The following is a 19,902-nucleotide window of genomic DNA, read 5'->3' as shown; positions in this document are numbered from 1 at the left end:
CCCCCCCGTGAAGCCAGTGTAGCCTGTTGGCTCCTCCACACCACCTGCCAGGCCCTTAGAGGATTGAGGGTCGTGATCCCAGGGGCAGACAGATGCTGGGATTGTGGGCTATTCTTAGTGGCCACTTGCCGGGGATGTTATTTATCTCCCTGGTGAGAGCTACGGCTGGACTCAGGGCCTCTGCACACACTGGTCTGACCCAACTTCCTTCCAGGCTCAAGTTTATATTTTCCTCCCTCCATCACCACCAAGTGTTAGCCTGGAGGACTCATACTACCCCCCACCCCTCCAGTCCCTTTTTCCACGTTATCTAGTGAATTCAACCTGTCGAGCGCAGCCTGATCTGGCTCTTTCCTGAGTTCCATCCCAAGCCTAGATTTTAGGATCCCATGACCCCTTGTACCACCTTCTTCCCACATCCTGTGAGCTCTGTGAGGCAAAGACCAAATCAGCCTTGCCCCCCATAGGTCCCCAGCTCCTAGCGTGGAACCTGGTGCGGAGCGGGCCCTCAGCCAGGAGGCACGGGGTGTGCGTGCGTGCATGGGCTCACGAGCAAATGAGCAGCCTGCTCCGAACCCAGCCCTGGCCCCTCGGGGGAGGAAGCCTGGGGTGTGTTGGCCAGGGGTGGTCTTAGAGCTTCTCTCTTCCAGGGCTGAGCTAATCAGCTAGAGTAGATTCCAACCCGGAGCAAGCCGGAGAATTTCTGCCAGGAACTATTCTGGTCCTCGGCAGTGGACGTGAGACATTCCTTCGCCAGCTGCAGTTTTGCCACCCTGCAAACTCAGGTGGTGCTGAACGGCCGCATTACATTCCTTTACCAGAATCCCAGTGTTTTACATTCTTGAAGAGAATGGCTGTCATTCTCAGTTGACACACCATCCCATAAACGGGCCGTTCAGAACTGGATTAGAGATCACCTCTGGACAGAGAAGCTGGGGGGCAAGGAGACTGCTGGGGAGCCGCCGTTCTTATTCTTAGGCAACGTGTCTGCAATCTTTTTACAAATGGTTCAGCCAGAAAACCCGGTCACGTGTGTATGTGTTTGTATGTGTGTGTTGCGGGGTCTGCAGGTGAGAGCTTGCACAGAAGTAGCAAAATGGTGTCTCTGGGGGAGACAGGCAAGCTATTCAATGGCCTGCTCTCCCTGCTTCTCTTGCTAGTTCTCAAAATAAAAAGAATAGGAGTTGTTATTCTTCAGATAGCAACTAGAAATGTTCATAAAGTATCTCTAAAATAGTATTTTATCAATTAATTAGTGTGTGCTTATACCTGTCAAAGGCTTTTTTTTTTTTTTTAAATCTTATTTATTCATGAGAGACACAGGCAGAGGGAGAAGCAGGCTCCCTGCAGGGAGCCCGATGCAGGACTTGATCCCAGGACCTCGGGGTCATGACCTGAGCCAAAGCCAGATACTCAAAGACCGAGCCACTCAGGTGCCCTCTCTGAAAGATTTAAGACAGGGCAGCCCCGATGGCCCAGCAGTTTGGTGCCACCTTCAGCCTGAGGTGTGATCCTGGAGTCCTGGGATCAAGTCCCACATCGGGCACCCTGCATGGAGCCTGCTTCTCCCTCTGCCTCTCTCTCTCTCTGTCATGATTAAATAAATAAAATCTTAAAAAAAAGAAAAAAAGAAAAAAAGATTTAAGACAGATGACAGGAAATAATGAAATAAAATTTTTGAAATTAAAATTGGTTCTTAAGCAGCTATAAATTAGGAAATATACACATACCCGTGTGACACACACACACACACACACGACACACACGGGGCTCTACTATGGACACTTTTGTCACTTTTTAAAAATTGCCACTTAAAATTTTACTTAAAAATTTGTCACTTTTTATTTTTTTATTTTTTATAAATTTATTTTTTATTGGTGTTCAATTTGCCAACATATAGAATAACACCCAGTGCTCATCCCATCAAGTGCCCCCTCAGTGCCTGTCACCCAGTCCCCCCTCCCCTTCCACCACCCCTTGTTCATTTCCCAGAGTTAGAGGAGTCTCTCATGTTCTGTCTCCCTTTCTGATATTTCCCACTCATTTTTTCTCCTTTCCCCTTTATTCCCTTTCACTATTTTTTATATTCCCCAAATGAATGAGACCATAAAATGTTTGTCCTTCTCCGATTAATTTGTCACTTTTTAAAACTTAATAGTATCTTGTAATTATTTAATAATATAGTGTAATACTAGTATAGTGTAGTCTATGGTAGTTAATAACTGTAGATCATACATTTTTATTGTCCTCCTAGTATTTAATACTGTAACAGAGCATTTATTTTTCTTATTTTTTTTTCTTATTTTTTTTTTAAGGCTTATTTATTTTAGGGAGAGAGAGAGTGTCTGAGGGGAGGGGCAAAGGGAGAGGGGGAGAAAGCCTCAGGCAGACTCCCTGCTGAGCGCAGAGCCCAATACAAGGCTCGATCTCACTACCTGGAGATCACGACCTGAGCCAAAACCGAGTGAGATGCTTAACCGACTGAGCCATCCAGCCACCCCCATTGGATTATTTTCTTAAATACCTTGGAGTAGTTTCCCCAAGTCAAAGATACGGACTTTTTGTACTGAGGCTTTTTTTTTTTTTTTTAAGTTTTAAATAATTGGTAACACAGTGATAAAATTTACCGTTTTAATTATTTTTAAGTGCATAATTCATCTTCCTCAAGTATATTCAATGTTGGGCAGCTATCACCAGTACCCATTTCCAAAATTTTTTCATCATCCCAACAACTCTGTACCCAATAAACAGTGACTTCCTATTCCCTCTCCTTCCCCCTACCTAGCCCACACGACCTCCACTCTGCTTCCTTCTACAAAGGTGCCTGTTCTAGTGCCCTGTACAAGAGGAATCATGCAGCATTTTTCCTTTTGTGCCTGGTGTATTTCACTTATAAAGTGTTCACTATTCATCCATGTTTTAACATGTATCAGAATTACATTCCTTTTTCTTTTTTTTTTTTTAAGATTTATTTATTTAGTTAGTTAGTTAATTATGATAGAGAGGGAGAGAGAGAGAGAGAGAGGCAGAGACACAGGAGGAGGGAGAAGCAGGTTCCATGCTGGGAGCCCGACATGGGACTCGATTCCGGGACTCCAGGATCGCACCCTGGGCCAAAGGCAGGCGCCAAACCGCTGAGCCACCCAGGGATCCCCATACATTCCTTTTTCTGATTGTATAATGGGCTCCATTTTGCTCACTGCTCTGGTTTGTTCTCTCAGTTGACTCCAATGACAGCCTCTACGGGGGAGACTCCAAGTTCCTGGCTGAAAACAACAAGCTGTGTGAGACAGTGATGGCTCAGATCCTGGAGCATCTGAAAACCTTGGCCAAGGATGAGGTAGGTGCCCTGTGTCTGCCCCTCCCCCTCCCCCCGCTGCTGCTCTTTCTCAACACACGAGTTTCCGGGGTGGTTGGACATTGGTCCATTCTGGAAAGGAAGCTTGTTCATGTGGGTAATGTGTTTATGTGCAGAGTGATTACTGAGCGCTCCATCCAGGGCTTTTGCTCCTTCTATTTGGCCACTCTCTGAAATGTCCTGTGTGTTTCAGTCGTTTGCCTCTCCCACCAGAATGTAAGCTCCCTGGGGGGTTGGCACCTTGCAAAGTGAGTCTTGGAGACCTCCCTGTCTCTGGGGTTCATGCGTCACTCATCACAGCATCCCCACACCCTGAACAGAGCCTAGCATACAGCAGGTGCTTGATCAATACCTGCGGGATAAATTGCCTGTGCTTTGCACACCTTAGTGTTCATGCCCACAACCAGCCTGAGATGCAAGTGCTGTGTTGATTCTCACTGGACAGAAAAGGAAACTGAGGCTCAGAGAGGTTTCTCCACCGCCCTGGGTTTCCTTTCGTGATAGAACAGGATCCCCACCTTGATTCTCCAGCCCGAACTTTGAACCACCGCATTGGTCTGTTCAACCAAAGCTTTTCCGCTTCCCTTGTAAGAAGTGGCATGTGGTAACTGTCCCACCAGGGTGCAGGTTGTTTCTCCAGCCTTTGTTATATGTGAGTGTAGCACTGAGGACTCTGCGTTTATCATTTCACTTAATTCTCACAACAGACTCGTGAGGCGGGAACAGCTGTGCCTTTACGTAGTACGGATAGGGAGACAATTCTCGGGTGGTAGCTGTGAAATGTGGTCAAGGCCATCTTCTAAAACCTATGTTCTTAGGCACAAATTACATGGAGATGTCAGATGTATCTTTTATGTTTTCAGAGCAGTTTTTCCATAGTCTCCAAATAGTTAGATGATTAATCTTAATGTCCATTTAGTGCAGTCTACATACCTACTTGGTTCTCTTCCCCAGTTATGCCAACTACTGCTTCCCTTTTTTTGTAGCTTCAGCCCAAACAGGTGGGTGACAGATGGACCCCAAAGGCCCTGCCTCAGGGTTGGTCAAGGTGGTTAGTTGTTCAGACCTAGGCTTATCTCTAGTGGTGTGTTCAGGCTGATTGCTGTTGTGTAGTCGGGGCCTCTGGAAAGGGGATGGAGGTTGGCTGTGCCTTAAGGAGTCAAAGCTGGCGCCTGACCTTTCTCTGCATTCTTTCCGTGGGTCAGCTGGTGCCTGAATTTGTTTCTGCCTCTACGTGCTCCCCTGGGTCTTGCTCTTCATTCCCACCTGGCAAGAGACAACCTTATGGCTCATTCCCTGATTTCGTCCTGGCAGGCTCCATTCTTTCCTACTTCAATCCTCTTTCCCAAACCTGGGGCAGATTTTGGATTGTTTCCCAGTATCTTTCCAGCCTTCCCCTTCCAGCCCAAGGCCTCCATCTCTTCCCTTCCCTGGATTTGCTCCTATATCCCCACCCCATCAAACCCTTTGAAGACCCAGTAAGATCAAACTGGATTTTAAGTTTAATTCATGCTCACTTCCGGGGCTATATGAAATACCACCATTGTGTTTATTACCCCCTTCCCCACGAGAAATGCACAAGAGTATCGTATAGCTGTGGGTGTACACCTGTACGATGTACGTAAGTGTTCTGGGTCCCATTATCCCCAGGGTATTCCAAGCAGGTGCTGGAGAGAGTGGTATTTTTTTCTGGACTCCATCCTCCAGTGGCCCCTGCCAAGTTCAGGGCCAGCCTTAGGGTTAGCAGTAGGTCCCACATGCATCACAGCACCCTCTAGGGAGGGAGCATGTGTTGGTGTGTCTCACCAATCTGGGGACCCTTCTGGATGCAGGGCTGCAGAACTCTGGGTGGCTGGCTGTCAGGGTTCAGGGCAGAATTAGAACCCCAATTTCTTTAGGGAAACTGGTTTATCAAACCAGTAAGTATCAGAAGAGGCAATTCTCCCCCAACTGAAAGGCCTTTTTCAAACACATGCAGACTCAGGACTGAACGCCCAGCTTTTGTCTCTGCCTACTGGTGGTTTTCAGGGGAGAGCTCTTTCTACCCTACAGGAGAAATGAGTCCTTTACCTTCAGTGCGCTCTTGCTATGTAATCAGGTCCCTTTCTGCTCCTCTGCCGTGAAACATTCTTTTTAGGTGCCTTTTCCTGATTTTTTTTTTAAAGATTTTATTTATTCATGAGAGACAGAGAGAGAGAGGCAGGCAGAGACACAGGCAGAGGAAGAAGCAGACTCCCCACTGAGTGTGGGGAGCTTGATGCAGGGCTTGATCCTAGGACCTTGGGATCATGACCTGAGCCGAAGGCAGATGGTTAACTGAATGAGCCACCCACGGCGCCCCAGCCTTTTCCTGATCTTTAAAACCATGGGTTCTGGCTCTATTTCTAGCCCAGGGACCTCGTAGAGCAGTACTGTGTGTTCACCAGGTTATACCCAAGAAAAATTTGCTACATGGCTTGAACATACATTTCTTTACCCTGATGCAACAGTCTGGGTTTAATCAGAGGTGGCTGCTTACAGCATAAATGACCATAGCCTAGAACAACCCTCAAGCTCTCGATAAAAATAAAGCCAAGAAGTATTCTAGTAGTTGTTACCCTCCACCCTGCCACCATGCAAAGTTTGTTACCTGGGGCCAACTACCACCCCCTGACGTCTGATCGGGTCAAGAGCCTAATGCTAGGCCACCGTGCCTTCTTCATTTACCTCATGTCACATAGGCATTTTATCACATCATCAGTATAAGAAGAGTACAGTAGTTTTATTTTTTTAAATTGTGTTTATTTACTCTTGAGACACACAGAAAGAGGCAGAGACATAGGCAGAGGGAGAAGCAGGCTCCCTGTGGGGACTCTGATCTGGGACACAATCCCAGGACCCCAGGATCACGACCTGAGCCAAAGGCAGATGCTCATCCACTGAGCCACTCAGGTGCCCCAGTACAGTAGTCTTTTAAGAGACCACGTTAACAGAACTTTTATTATGGTATACAATTCTATTTTGTTAATTTCTTACTGTGCCTAACTTATAAACTATCAGAGGTATGTTATATATAGGAAAAAACAGTACATAAAAGGTTCAGTTCTGTCTATAGTTTCAGGCATTTTCTGGGAGTCTTGGAACATATTTTTGCAGCTATGGGGGGACACTGCTGTAATTGTATTTAATGTATCTTTCTCTTGGGGGAGGGGGCATTGATTCCAATAAGGACTCTGAAATAGGATTCTGAAAAAATAGCAAAGTTGGAATTCTTCCAAAGAACATTTCAGCTCACATAAATACCAGGAACATTTGGTGAAAATGTCCTTCCATATACACACACTTATTAGAAAAATAAGGGTGGACCGAGCTAAAATGGAACATACCATCCTTCATTTTAACAATGCAACGTGAAAGTCAGCATAGGCAGGCACGTCATGGCGGGGGTCCTGCAGACAGAATCATTGGGTCTGGTACCTGGGAAGAAGGGATCAGATTGCTCTACCAGGTGGAGAGCAAAGCTTCAGGCTGTTGAAAAACCCCAGTGTGGATGCCAGTCCTGAGTGGATCATCTCTTGGTGCTGCTAGCAGCCCTGCTTACAAAACTTTCCTCTAAATCTACATGAAGGCGATAGCCAGTTTACTCATGAGCTTTAGGAAGTTGTTTGTTTGGGTGTGGTGAGGCTGGGAATCATGCCAGACCCATGGAGCTTCCTGGAAATGAGAGTTCTCATAGGAAAAGAATGAAAAGAAGTTCTTTTCTATTTAAAACCTCTGGGGAAGAGGAGGGGCTTAAGGCCCTGATTTGGTTCTTATAATGTGTTTGTGGGTTTTTTGGGTCTTCGCATGTTGGCTGGCATGACTTCTCACCCCTCAGATCTGTCTCTCTAATGATTTCACTTTTAATGGGCCTTGCATCTGAAACATGTGGATTGAGCTTTTTAGGGTAAAATGCTTACTGAGAAGATACAGAAGGGAGAAATAGCTAGTTCAGATATTGTCTCGCTTCTCTTTCAAACCATCTCTCCCACTTCAATGAAATGTAGTTAAAGGACTTCTCTCAGGGGAGACTCTTAGTTGTATTTGAAATAGAATTTATTTTAGCTTTGTCCTGTAGATAGAAGCAGAAAACGCACCCTCCTGTTGTCCCAGCTGTCAGACAAGGGCCAGCTTAAAAGGCAGGCAGCAGCAGGTTGGGCTGGGACCCACTGAATGGTCATCTCTGCCCGGGTTCCTGGTTGGGGTAGAACCACCGTATTGTCTGATTAGATAAAGGACCCCAAGCAGGCATTTGCCAGCCACTTAATGAGTCTGTGCCAGACGGGGGGCCGCTTTCCCCCAAGTGCCTGGAGGCTTGGGCGCTGCACAGCATGACCCCAGTCCTTTTCTGGATGGTAATGTTCAGTCAGCTCGGCTGCTTCTGTGACAGGCAGGCTCAACTGGGCGTCCAGTGGAGGTCTCTTCAGTGCCACTCAGCCACCTTCACTCAGCTGTGCTCTGAGCTGCTCCCTGGCAGTGTGGGTTTTTTTCCTCCACCAAGAAGTTTTAAATTCTCACTTGGCAGAGGACAGCAGGAGGGATTAAGTTGGTTCAGCAGTTAGCAGAGTCTGGCTCCCATGAATATTTGTGGAATGGATGGACAGATCGTTGGTAGGTTGGTTTTGTCCATCTTGAATAGTTGAGAAAAGGAACTCTTAGCCTCTTCAGAATTTGGACTCCTAATGTGATGCTAACACTGGGTCTGTGGGAATATTTTATCAGCTAGAGTGGGGGAAGGCACAGGCTCTGGGGTCGGAAGACTGGAGCTCAAATCCCTGCTTTGTACTTAGCAGTGGTCCGTGAGCAAGTTCCCCAAAGCTTTCTGAGCTTTGACTGCTTCTGCAAAATGGGAGCGGATTGGATTCCTCCTTGCAGCCTTAAAAAAAGCTGCTGCAAACTCAAGAGTATTAATTTATTATTTCGGTTTGGTGAGTTGGCACTGGCAAGGCTTCATAAGGTCAAAACCGAAGTGTTGACTGGCTGGCTTCTTTAGGGTATTGGCGGACTTGAGTTTCATCCAGTAGGACTGAGGTCCTGTTTCCTTGCTGCCTGTTGGCTGCAGGTTGTTCTTAGTGTCTAGAAGTTGCCTGCCATTTCTTGGCTTTTGGCCCACTTCTGCATCCTCTTCTGTTCCTGGTCTCTCAGAAATTTCTCTGCCTTTTAGGGCTCAAGAGATTAGACTGGGCCCACCCAGATAATCCAGAATTCTCCAAGGTCCACAACTTTAATTACATCTGCAAAGTCCCTTCACCCCAGCACCCAGCATAGTGCTTGACTAACCAGGGGTTGGGATCCTGGGAGACAGTGCTACAGATGTGCCTACCATGTGCCTAAGCTGGCTAGAAATGTGCTTCCCACAAAGATTTGCCATGTAGATTAAATAAGATGAGCTGTGAGCTCAGAATACCTGGGCCACTTTAAAGGCCTCTTTCTCATTAGCTGCCAGGGAGGAAAGCAGATGCTTTGCTGGACTCACTGATGTTCTTGCATTGTGAGCCATGGGCATCTAGCAAGGGCCCAGGTCGTTAGCTCTCTGGGGTCCCCATGGACTTGTGACAGAACCTGGCTCCCTGGTTCACTTGGCCTTCCCGCATGCCTCTGTTTATCTTTCGGAACTTGTATCCTTTCTCCTAGGCCTGGTATTTAATATTCAGGTTTGGTCTACCTAGACCTTGTGGTTAGACATTCCTTGTTTTAGGTACCTCTAATCAGAGGTGAGACTTGGTATTAAGTTCTTATGAAACCTGGGCCTGGCCCCCAAGCACTGGGGAGTGTTGTCTATGGGGAGCTGTCATTTGGTCTTTATTCCTGCCCTTTGGTTGCTGGACTAACTTTGGGTGGCTTGAGGACATACCAGAAAGACATTTTCTTGTAGCCTTTCAGTTTTCATCTGTACTTGCAAGAAGCCCTGTCACTTTGTTCCTTTACCTTGCCATGTGTGGAATCTCATGTAAGTATCACTTCTTCCATTTCAGTAATACTCATGTGGGAGGCACAGAACGAAGTTTTTTTTTTGTTTTTTGTTTTTTTTTAAGATTTTATTTATTTATTCATGAGAGACAGAGAGAGGCAGAGACACAGGCAGAGGGAGAAGCAGGCTCCATGCGGGGAGCCCAACGTGGGACTCGATCCCAGGTCCCCAGGATCACGCCCTGGGCCGAAGGCAGGCACTAAACCGCTGAGCCACCTGGGCTGCCCAGAAAGAAGGATTTTATATGCCTCATCTCATTCAGTCCTCACCCTATGAGGGCATTTCCTTACTCTCCTATAGCTGAAGGCGGGACTTGGGAGGTTAAGCAGCTTACCCTCCAGAAGGTCCCTGGTAGAGCCAGCATCAACACTGGGCACAGCCCCACATGAGCCCCACTGCCAGATAGTAATCTCTCTCTTCTTTTTCAGGCTCTCAAGCGCCAGAGCTCACTGGGCCTTTCCTTCTTTAATAGCATCTTGGCCCACGGGGACCTGCGCAACAACAGACTCAACCAGCTCTCTGTCAACCTGTGGCACCTGGCACAGAGGCATGGCTGTGCAGATACCAGGACCATGGTGAGGCATGGGGGTCCTGGTGAGCCACATAAACCCAGTGGCCAGAGTACAACTGGCCTGAACAAATCCAGTCTCTTCCTCTTCTTTTTCTTCTGAATAAGATACATATATAAAAGTATCAGTGATTCCTGATCACACCAAAATCTGAGTTTATAAGCAAATTGTAATCTAAGAAGTTTTACTTAAAGACTTAGTTGGTTTTTTCCTCCTCCTTTCTCCATAAAAAGACTTCAGCTGTAAGAAAGCATAAGCTCACAATATGCTTGATTGGTTGGTACCTTGGTGAACCAGAAAGGATTCTGATAGTTCTTTTTCCTCCTAGGTGAAAACTCTGGAATACATCAAGAGGCGAAGCAAACAACCAGATATGGGTCATCTGACTGAGCTGGCCCTCAGGCTTCCTCTGCAAACAAGGACATGATTGGTGCTTTGAAGCCAAGTCCAGAAAGACCTGCCTTGCTTTTTTTGTTTTATTTTTACATATACAAGTTGGTTTAAGCTTTGGCCTCTACCCAAATTTTTGCGACAGTGGAGGAGGAATTGTCAGAGCGTTAAAATCCAATCTTGTTCCTAAGAGTAGCAGTGTCTGTGCACAAGTGGCCTTCAGACTGGCCTTTATTGAGAAACAAAAATCCAAGTAACATCTGTCACATGTGTGTGCTTTTTATTTTTTTAATTAGGAAAAGAACCTTGAAAAGGTGTTTACTTTTAAAGAGCCACTGTTCCCTAATTTGAGGGCCTCAAGTCTGGAATGTTGCCTGAACCACCACAGATTTATAAAAAGTAGATGGTTCAATTAACTTTTCTATCAAAAGCAGCTCTTGACAGGACTTAGAATATACTGGTATATACCTAGCTCTCACCAACACAGAAGATGTGGGTGCCATGGCTCAGGCACACTTGGGCACCGCAGGACCACACAGCAGAAGGTGCACAGCTACTATACCGTGTTATGCACAAGCACCATGAGCAGGTGACCCCAGGGCACCCACAGGAACTCCTGGGAAGATGGCAGAGTAAGAAGGCCCTGAATTAACCTCCTCCCACGGACACACCAGTGATGCAACTACACAACATGCAACTCACTGAGAAAATGACCCAAAGACTTAGCAGAACAGCTCTTACACAACTAGACACAAAAAGCTGCAGTGAGAAGGGCAGGAGGGGCAGAGTGTGGTCAAGCCTGTCCCTGGGTGGGGTATGCACCAAGAAGATGAGTGCCCATACTGTCTAGTTGTGGAAATCTGTGGGGCTTACCTCTGGGAGAGCCAGAAGGCTATAGAAAACTGAGGCTTTACTCTTCATCACTCTGAGATCCAGCACCGAGGCAGCAGTTTGAAAAGAGCCTGGGTTATGTATACATGAAAGATATTTACTAATTTTCGGGCATGTGCTAGGGGCAACAATGTGTAGAAATTTTCTCTGGGAAGGAAAGAGTTCACAGGTCCAACTTTCCTGCCCTCTTTTAGCCTACCTGGTCCAACACTGGCGGGTACCAGTTCTGGCACTTTCTATCTACCCTGCTAGCACCATTGGCACTGCCCAGGCATTTCCCTTAGGACCCACCTTCCCAAAAGGCACAACTCCTGCCCACCAGTGCTCATAGCAGCTGTGGCCAAGCCTCACTGTCAGTCTTGCCAGGGGCTAACCCCACCCATCAGTGCCCAAACAAGCCACACAGGGGACATGTCTGGAGCACCTGCTTCTGGTGGCTAGGGCAGACTGTAGTACTGACCCCACAGGATGCCTTCCACATTAGGCCACTACCTTCAAGACTAGATGTAGCTGATCTAATACATATAAACATGGAGTATGTTCCAACCAACCAAAACAAAACCTCAAAAAAGAACCAGAGATAAACAATCTATCTGATAAGAGTTCAAAGTAACCACCTATCATAAAGATGCTAGGTGGACTTGAATTCAGTAAGGACTTTAACAAAGAGCTAGAAAATATAAAAAAGGACCAATGAGAGCTGAATACAATAAATGAAAAAATCACCTTCTAGTGAACCAACATCAAATCAGAGGGTGCAGAAAAATGAATCAGCAATCTGGAACACAGGGTATTAGAAATCAAGGTAAACAGCAAAAAAATTAAAAATAATAGAAACTTCTGGGACATCATCAAGCATATTAACATTTGTACTACAAGCATCCCAGAAAAGAGAGAAAAATAGGCAGAAAATTACTTGAATAACAGATCACTATAACCTAGAGAAGGAAATACCTAGCACCAGGAAGCACAGAGAGCCTCAAACAAAATGAATCCAAAGAGGTCCACAGCAAGACGATACATTTGGCTCTGGAACAACACAGATCCACTTACATGTGGTGTTTTTTCTATACAGTACAGAACTATATTTTCTCTAGCTTTATTGTGAGAATACAGTATGTGATACATATAACAAAATATGTGAAAAAAAAAAAAACAAAAAAACAAAAAAACAAAATATGTGTCAATCAGCTATTGAAGGCTTCTGGTCACCAGTAAGCTATTAGTAGTTAAATTTGGGGGGAGTCAGAAGTTATATGTGGATTTCTAACTGCACAGGGGGATTAGTGCCCCTAACCCCTGCACTGTTTAGGGGTCAACTGTAGTTACAATGTCAACAATTAATGAAACTTTAAAGGCAGGAGAAAAGCAATAATATACAAAGGAAACTCCCACAAGGCTATCAACTGATTTTTCAGCAAAAACTATGCAGGCCAGAAAGGAATGGTCTGATCTATTCAAAGTGCTGAAAAGAAAAAACCTACAGCCAAGAATACCTGCCAAGATTATCATTCAGAATTGCAGGAGAAATAGTTTCCCAAACAAAAAAGTTCATCACCGCTAAACCATCCTTACAGGAAATGTTAAAGGGACTTTAAGTGTAAAAGGACATAACTAGATGAAAATGATGAAAGAAAAAATTTCATTGGTAAGAATAAACATACAGTAAAGGTAGATCAATCATTTATAATAGTATGAAGGTTAAAAGACAAAAGTAGTATCATCAATTATATCTACAATAATAAGAGATACACAAAATAAAAAGATGTAAAGTATGACACCAAATACATAAAATGTGGAAGGGGAGAGCAGTAAAAATGTAATGTGTTTAGAATATGTTCAAACTTAAGTGACCATTAAAATAAATGCTATATACATTGTTATATATGAATCTCGCAAAAACCTAATAGACACAAAAAATATGAAAGAATCCAAGCCTGAAAGTCATCAAACAAGAGAGAATAGAAAAGAATAAAGACAACTAGAAAACAATTAAAATGGAAATACAGTTGACCCTTGAACAGCATAGATTTGAACTCCACATGGATTATTTTCAAGAAGTACAATACTGTAAATGTTTTCTATTCCGTATGATTTTTAAAAAATATTTATTTATTCATGAGAGACAGAGAGAGAGGCAGAGACACAGGCAGAGGGAAAAGCAAGCTCCGTGCAGGGAGCCCGATTTGGGACTAGATCCTGGGACTCCAGGATCATGACCTGAGCCAAAGGCAGATGTTCAACTACTGAGCCATGCGGTTCCCTATTCCTTATGATTTTACTATTTTTAACTTACTTTAATACAGTATGTAATACATCTATTCTACAAAATATGTGTTAATCAACTGTTTATGTTACCGAGCAAGGCTTCTGGTCAACAGTAAGCTATTAATACTTAAGTTTTGGGGGACTCAAAAGTTCTATGTGGGTTTTCAACTGCATGGAGGTCAGTCAGTATCCCTAACCACCACCTTGTTCATGGGCAAATGTATTTACTTCTCAATAATTACTTTAAATGTACTAAATGCTCCAATCAAAAGAGAGTAACTGAAAGAATGATTAAAAAAAAAAAAAAAGGCCCATCCATATGATGCCTGTAAGAGACACTTCAGGCCACAAGAACAAGCAATCAAAATTAAAAATCAGAAAAACCACAAACACATTGATGCTTAACAATACGGTACTAAACGAATAGATCAGTGAAGAAACCAAAAAGGATAAAAACATACCTTGTGACAAATAACAGGAACACAACATTCCAAAATCTTTGGGACACAGAAAAAGCAGTTCTAAGATGGAAATTTATGGTGATACAGACCTACCTTAAGAAACAAGAAAAATCTAACACAATCTAGCCTTAGAACTAAAGGAACTAGAAAAAGAACAAACAAGCCCAAAGTTAATGAAACTTTAAAGGCAGGAGAAAACCGCTGTCATGTCAGAAGGAATGAAATAATGAAGATTAGAGTGGAAGTAAATGAAATAGAGACCCAAACCAAACCAACAACCCAATAACAAAAGACCAACGAATTCTTGAAAAGATAAAATTGATAAACCTTTAAACCACACTCAAGAGAAAGAGTCCTCAGATATACAAAATCAGACATGGAAGAGAAGTTACAATTGACACTACAGAAATATGAATTGTAAGAGACTACAAAAAATTACATGCCAACAAACTGGACAACCTAGAAGAAATGGACAAATTACTAGGAATGTACAATCTCCAAAACTGAATCAGGAATAGGAAATCTGGACAGAATTGTTACTAGTAATGACAGTGAATGAGTAATCAAAACACTCCCAACAAACAAAATCTAGGACCTGATAGCTTCACAGGTGAAGCCAAACATTTAAAGAGTTAATACCTATCCTCCTCAATTACTGCAAAAAATTGAAGGGGAATGAATGCTTCCAAATTTTCTATGAGGCCAGCGTTACTCTGATACCAAAACCAGACAAAGATACTACAGGGAAAAAAAAGCTAATTATAGGCCAATAACATCCCTGATGAACACCAATGCAAAACTCAACAAAATATTAGCAAGCCAAATTCAACAAAACATTGAAAGGATTACTCACCAAGATCAAATGGATTTATTCCAGGGATGCAAAGATAGTTCAGTATCTGCAAATCAATCAATGTGACACACTACATTAACAAAATGAAGAATTAAAAATGATGATCATCTCATTAGACGCAGAAAATTTGACAAATTTCAACACCTATTCATGATTATAACTGAACACGGTATAGAAAGAACATACTTCATCATTATAAAAGCCCAAGCCCCTAACATACCCCATCATGAAAAGCTGAGGGTTTTTCCTCTAAGATCAGGTACAGGAATAAAGATGTCTGCTCTCCCCAGGTTTATTCAACACAGTACAGAGGTCTGAGCCATAACAATCATGTAAGGAAAACAAAAGGCATCCAGATTGGTAAAGAGGTAGTAAAACTGTCACTATTTGCAGGTGACACAATTTGTGCAGGTCTGCTATGGGAGGGGATCTGCAGCCTCAATGGGAGTTTTAGGTGGGCTGCAGGTCCCTTCCCAGAGCAGACCTACACAAACCCTGTTACACGGAAAACCCTAGAGACCAAAAACCAAAACCAAAAAAAACCCCCAACACCACTATAATAATAAATGAACTCAGTAAAAGTTGCAAGATACAGAATTAATAAACAGAAACTGTTTCATTTCCATACACTAATAATGAACTAGCAGGAGGAGAAATTTTTTAAATCCCTGTTTATAACTTCATTAAAAAGAATAACACAGGACAGAGAAGACTCTCCACAGCTAAATGTAGAAGAGGCCACACTGAAGTGGGTAGGAAGGGGGAGACCCGGATGGGAGCTAAACTGACTGTCCAGGGAAGGGAGGGGTGCCACAGACAGGGGAAAGGAGGAGGTCCTCACCCCGAGCATGGGGAGCCCAGACAGGAAAGATAAATCAACTTTTCATTTAGCTTTGAAAAGCAGGGAGCATCATAACTCCACTAGTCCTTAAATCAGTGCAGCCTGATGCTTGGGACTTTAAAAATAGGAGGGCTCAGCTCTGGGAGGACAATAGGAAATGGACTCTATCCTTAAGTAGACCATACAAGAAACAGCCCCATGGAGATAAAACAGAAGTAGCAGTTTGAGAAACACCTGGGATATACAATAGGGAGGAGATTGGTTTACTAATACAGCAGCATGTGCTGGAGGGGCAGGGATCCTTGGGAGACTTCTCCAAGAACAAGGGAGCTGGTGAATGCCATCCCCTCCCCCCTGCCAGAGCCAAACATACACAGACACCTGTAGGAACCAGCAGAGCACACCATTTTCCAGGTAGCTTGATGACATTGTGCACCCAGCCCCACACTTCTGTGGATCTACCCACTCCAACCTGGCAGCCTTGGCAGGACTTTTAGGTAGCTACAGATCTCTTCCACAGCAGACCTGCACAAACCCTGCTACAACCATGTGCTCCGGCATTCTATGGACCTGCTTCTTCCAATGCACCATTGGCCAGAGCCCATCCAAAGCAGTGTCACAAGCCTGGTAATGTGCAAGTGGCCCCAACAGGTGCCAGCACCACTCCAAAGTGACTCCTGCCCCAGGGGAGGGGAAGATAACCCCACACACTAGTCTGTGATCTCAGCAATGGGCTGGGAGCAGACATCTGGTCTGACTGCAGGCCCTATCCACCAACAAATCTTCTCAGGGGTCAATGCAAGGAAAAGTGCCTGTAGTTGAGTGCTACTGCATCTCTGACAAATCCTTGGTCTGGCTCACCTCAAGCCAGAGGTGGCCCAAGACTTGCCCACTAACACAGAGATCAAACCCCGCCCACAACAGACAACCACTGCTGACAACTGAAGGCAAAAGCAGCTCAGCCACGGTTAACAGGGCTCTCACAACACACATAGTAGAAACCCCAGAAGCACCAGATTCTGGTAAATGGGACATTGCAGGACACTACAGGACCGCTTCTTCATAAGGCCACTACTTTCAAGAGCAGAAGAGGTAGCTGACTTTCCTAACACATAGAAAGAGACACATAGACAAAATGAGGTGATAAAGGTATATGTCACAAATGAAAGAACAAGACAAAATCATAGCAAGAGAGCTAAACATAATGGAGATAAGTAATATATATGCCTGATTAATAATTTAAGTAATAGTTATAAAGATACTCTACTGGACTAAAGAGTGGAGGACCTCAGGAAGACCCTTAAAGAGAGAGAAAACATAAAAAGAACTAATCAGAGATAAAGAACTCAATAAATAAAATGCATAATACACTAGATGGAATAAATATAGGAAGTAGAACAGATCAATGACTTGGAGGACAGAATAATAGAAAGCAATCAAACAGAACAAGAAAAAAAATGAAAAATGAAAATATACTTAGGGAATTCAGCAACACTATCAGCCTAACAATATTTGCATTACAGGAATCCCAGAAGAAGAAATACAAAGGGGGGCAGAAAGTTTATTTTAGGAAATAGCTGAAAAGTTCCCCAAATCTGGGGATGGAAACGAATCCAGATCCAGGAGGCACAGAGAGCCCCTAACAAAATCAACCCAAGGAAGTCCACACCAAGACACATGGTAATTAAAATGGCAAAGAGTAGTAATAAAGAGAACTTTAAAAGCCACAAGGGAAAACAGTTACATATAAGGGAAACCCTGTAAGGCAATTATATGATTTTCAACAGAAATGTTTACAGGCCAGAGAGGAGTGGCATGATATATTCAAAGTGCTGAAAAGATGAAACCTGCAGCCGAGGATACGCTTTACAGCAAGGTTATGGTTCAGAATAAGAGGGTTTCCCAGACAAAAGTTAAAGGAATTCATGACCACTACACTAGCTATATAAAAAATGTCAAAGGGGACTCTCTGAATGGAAAGGAGGGACAATAAATAGGAGTAAGAAAAGCAGGAAGCACAAAAGTAGTAAAATTAAGTATCTATGAAAATCAGTCAAGAGATTCACAAAATAAAAGCATATAAAGTATGACACTATAAACTTTAAATGTGTATGGGGGAGTAAATAATGGATTCAAACTTAAGGGACCATCAACTTAATGTAGACTGATGTAATGTATACATGTTATATACAAACCTAATGGTAACCACAAATCAAAAATCAATACTAGATATGCAAAAAAATAAAGGAATCCAAGTATATCACTAAAAGCCAGCAAACAGTGAGAAAAGAGAGAAGGAACAGAAAAGAACTTCATAAAACAAGCAAAATGGCAATAAATACATATCTTTCGTGAATTGCTTAAAATGCAAGCAGCCCAAGGGTCTATTGATAGATGAATGGATAAAGAAGATGTGACACACACTCAAATATGACTCATCCATAAAAAGGAAGAAAATCTTGCCATATGCAACATGGATGGATCTGGAGTATAACACTAAGTGCAGTCAGTCCAAGAAAAGATAAATACTGTATGATTTCATTCAGATGTGCAATTTAAGAAACAAAACAAATGAACAAAGAAAAAAAGAGACAAAAAAACTAGACTCTTAACCATGGAGAAGCGATGGTTCCCAGAGGGGAGGTAGATGGGGCGATGTGTGAAAATTGGTGAAGGGGATTAAGAGTACACTTATTATGAGGAGCACTCAGGAATGTATAAGAATTGTTGATTCACTGTATCATACACCTGAACTAATATAACACTGTATGTTAATTACACTGGAATGCATACATATCTAAGATTAAATTTAACCAAGGAGGTGAAAGAACTACACTGAAAATTATAAGATACTGATGAAAGAAACTGAAGATCACATAAATAAATGGAAAGATATACTATGCTTGTGGATTGGAAGAATTTTGTTAAAATAGCCACACTACCCAAAGCAATCTACAGGTTCAGTGCAATCCCTATCAAAATACCAACAGCATTTTCCACAGAACTAGAACAAATAATCCTATAATTTGTGTGGAATCACAAAAGACCCTGAATAGCCAAAGCAATCTTGGGAGAGAAAAACAAAGCTGGAGGTAGCACAATCCCAGATTTCAAACTACACTACAAAACAGTAATAATCAAAGGATAACGGTACTGGAACAAAAACAGACACAGATCAATAGAGAACAGAGAGCCCAGAAATAAACTCACACTTATATGGTCAATTAATCTATGACAAAGGATCCAACAATGGTGGGGAAGAGTCTCCTCAATAAATGGTGTTGGGCAGATGCCTGGGTGGCTCAGCGGTTGAGTGTCTGCCTTAGGCTTAGAGTGTGATCCGAAGGTCAGGGCTCAAGTCCTGCATTGGGCTCCTTGCATGGAGCCTGCTTCTCCCTCTATGTCTCTGCCTCTCTCTCTCTCTCTGTGTCTCATGAATAAATAAATAAAATCTTTAAAAAATAAATGGTGTTGGGAGAATCGGACAGATACAGCAAAAGAATGAAACTGTACCACTTTCTTACACCACATACAAAAATATAGTCAAAATGGATTTAAGACTTATATAAGAGATGAAACCATAAAACTCCTGAAGGAAAACCTAAGTAGTAAACTCCTAGACAATGGTCTTAGCAGTATTTTTCTGGATCTGTCTCTTCAGGCAAGGACAGCATAAACAAAAATAACTGAGATTTCATCAAATTAAAGAACTTTTGCACAGCAAAGGAAATTATCAACAAAATGAAAAGGCAATCTACCGAATGGGAGCAGATATGTGTAAATATTTGATAAGGACTTAATATCCAAAACATATTAAAAAAAAACACCTCATAAACTAAACACCAAAGCCCCTCAAATAATTCAATTAAAAATGGGCAGAGAACCTAGACATTTTTCCAAAGAAGACATACAGATGGCCAACAGACACATGAAAAGATGCTCAACATTACTTGTCACCAGAGAAATGCAAATGAAAATCACAATGAGACATCACCTCATACTTGTTAGACTGACTATAAAAAAAAAAAAAAGAAAAAAAAAAAAGACAAGAAATAAGTGTTGGCAAGGATGTGGAGAAAAGGGAACCCCCATGTGCTTTTGGTGGGAATGTAAATTGGTACAGCCATGGAAAATAGTATAGAGGTTGCTCAAAAAATTAGATACCATACGATCCACTTCTGGGTGTTTACCAAAAAGAAAACAAAAATGCTGATTCAAAGAGATAATATGCATCTTTATGTTTATCCCAGCATTATTTACAATAAGAGCCAAGATACGGATA

General features: G+C 43.0%; 1 protein-coding gene and 1 long non-coding RNA gene across 6 annotated transcripts in view; one reads left to right on the top strand and one right to left on the bottom strand.

The window, feature by feature from the left end:
* VPS35L (VPS35 endosomal protein sorting factor like) overlaps positions 1-10,572 on the top strand; it is a 115,611-nt gene extending 105,039 nt beyond the window's left edge. For 4 of the 5 annotated variants that reach the window (XM_038540214.1, XM_038540212.1, XM_038540217.1 and 1 more), the window contains 3 exons: positions 3,222-3,340; positions 9,776-9,922; positions 10,245-10,572. In XM_038540214.1, the coding sequence (XP_038396142.1) occupies positions 3,222-3,340; positions 9,776-9,922; positions 10,245-10,343 (365 nt within the window). In that variant the 3' untranslated portion in view covers positions 10,344-10,572. The remainder of the gene's footprint in view (positions 1-3,221; positions 3,341-9,775; positions 9,923-10,244) is intronic. The other variant, XM_038540213.1, reaches the window with a different exon arrangement.
* On the bottom strand, positions 5,478-18,466 carry LOC111096291. The gene is made up of 2 exons (XR_005360873.1): positions 14,780-18,466; positions 5,478-11,268 (listed from the first exon to the last, which is right to left on the bottom strand). It is a non-coding gene; the product is annotated as an uncharacterized LOC111096291 (long non-coding RNA).
* Positions 18,467-19,902: the final 1,436 nt, after the last annotated feature.

The sequence above is a fragment of the Canis lupus genome, chromosome 6 (genome assembly GCF_011100685.1).
Source record: "Canis lupus familiaris isolate Mischka breed German Shepherd chromosome 6, alternate assembly UU_Cfam_GSD_1.0, whole genome shotgun sequence".
In the NCBI taxonomy this organism is placed as follows: Eukaryota; Metazoa; Chordata; class Mammalia; order Carnivora; family Canidae; genus Canis; species Canis lupus.
This window is presented reverse-complemented; position numbering and strand designations above follow the sequence as displayed.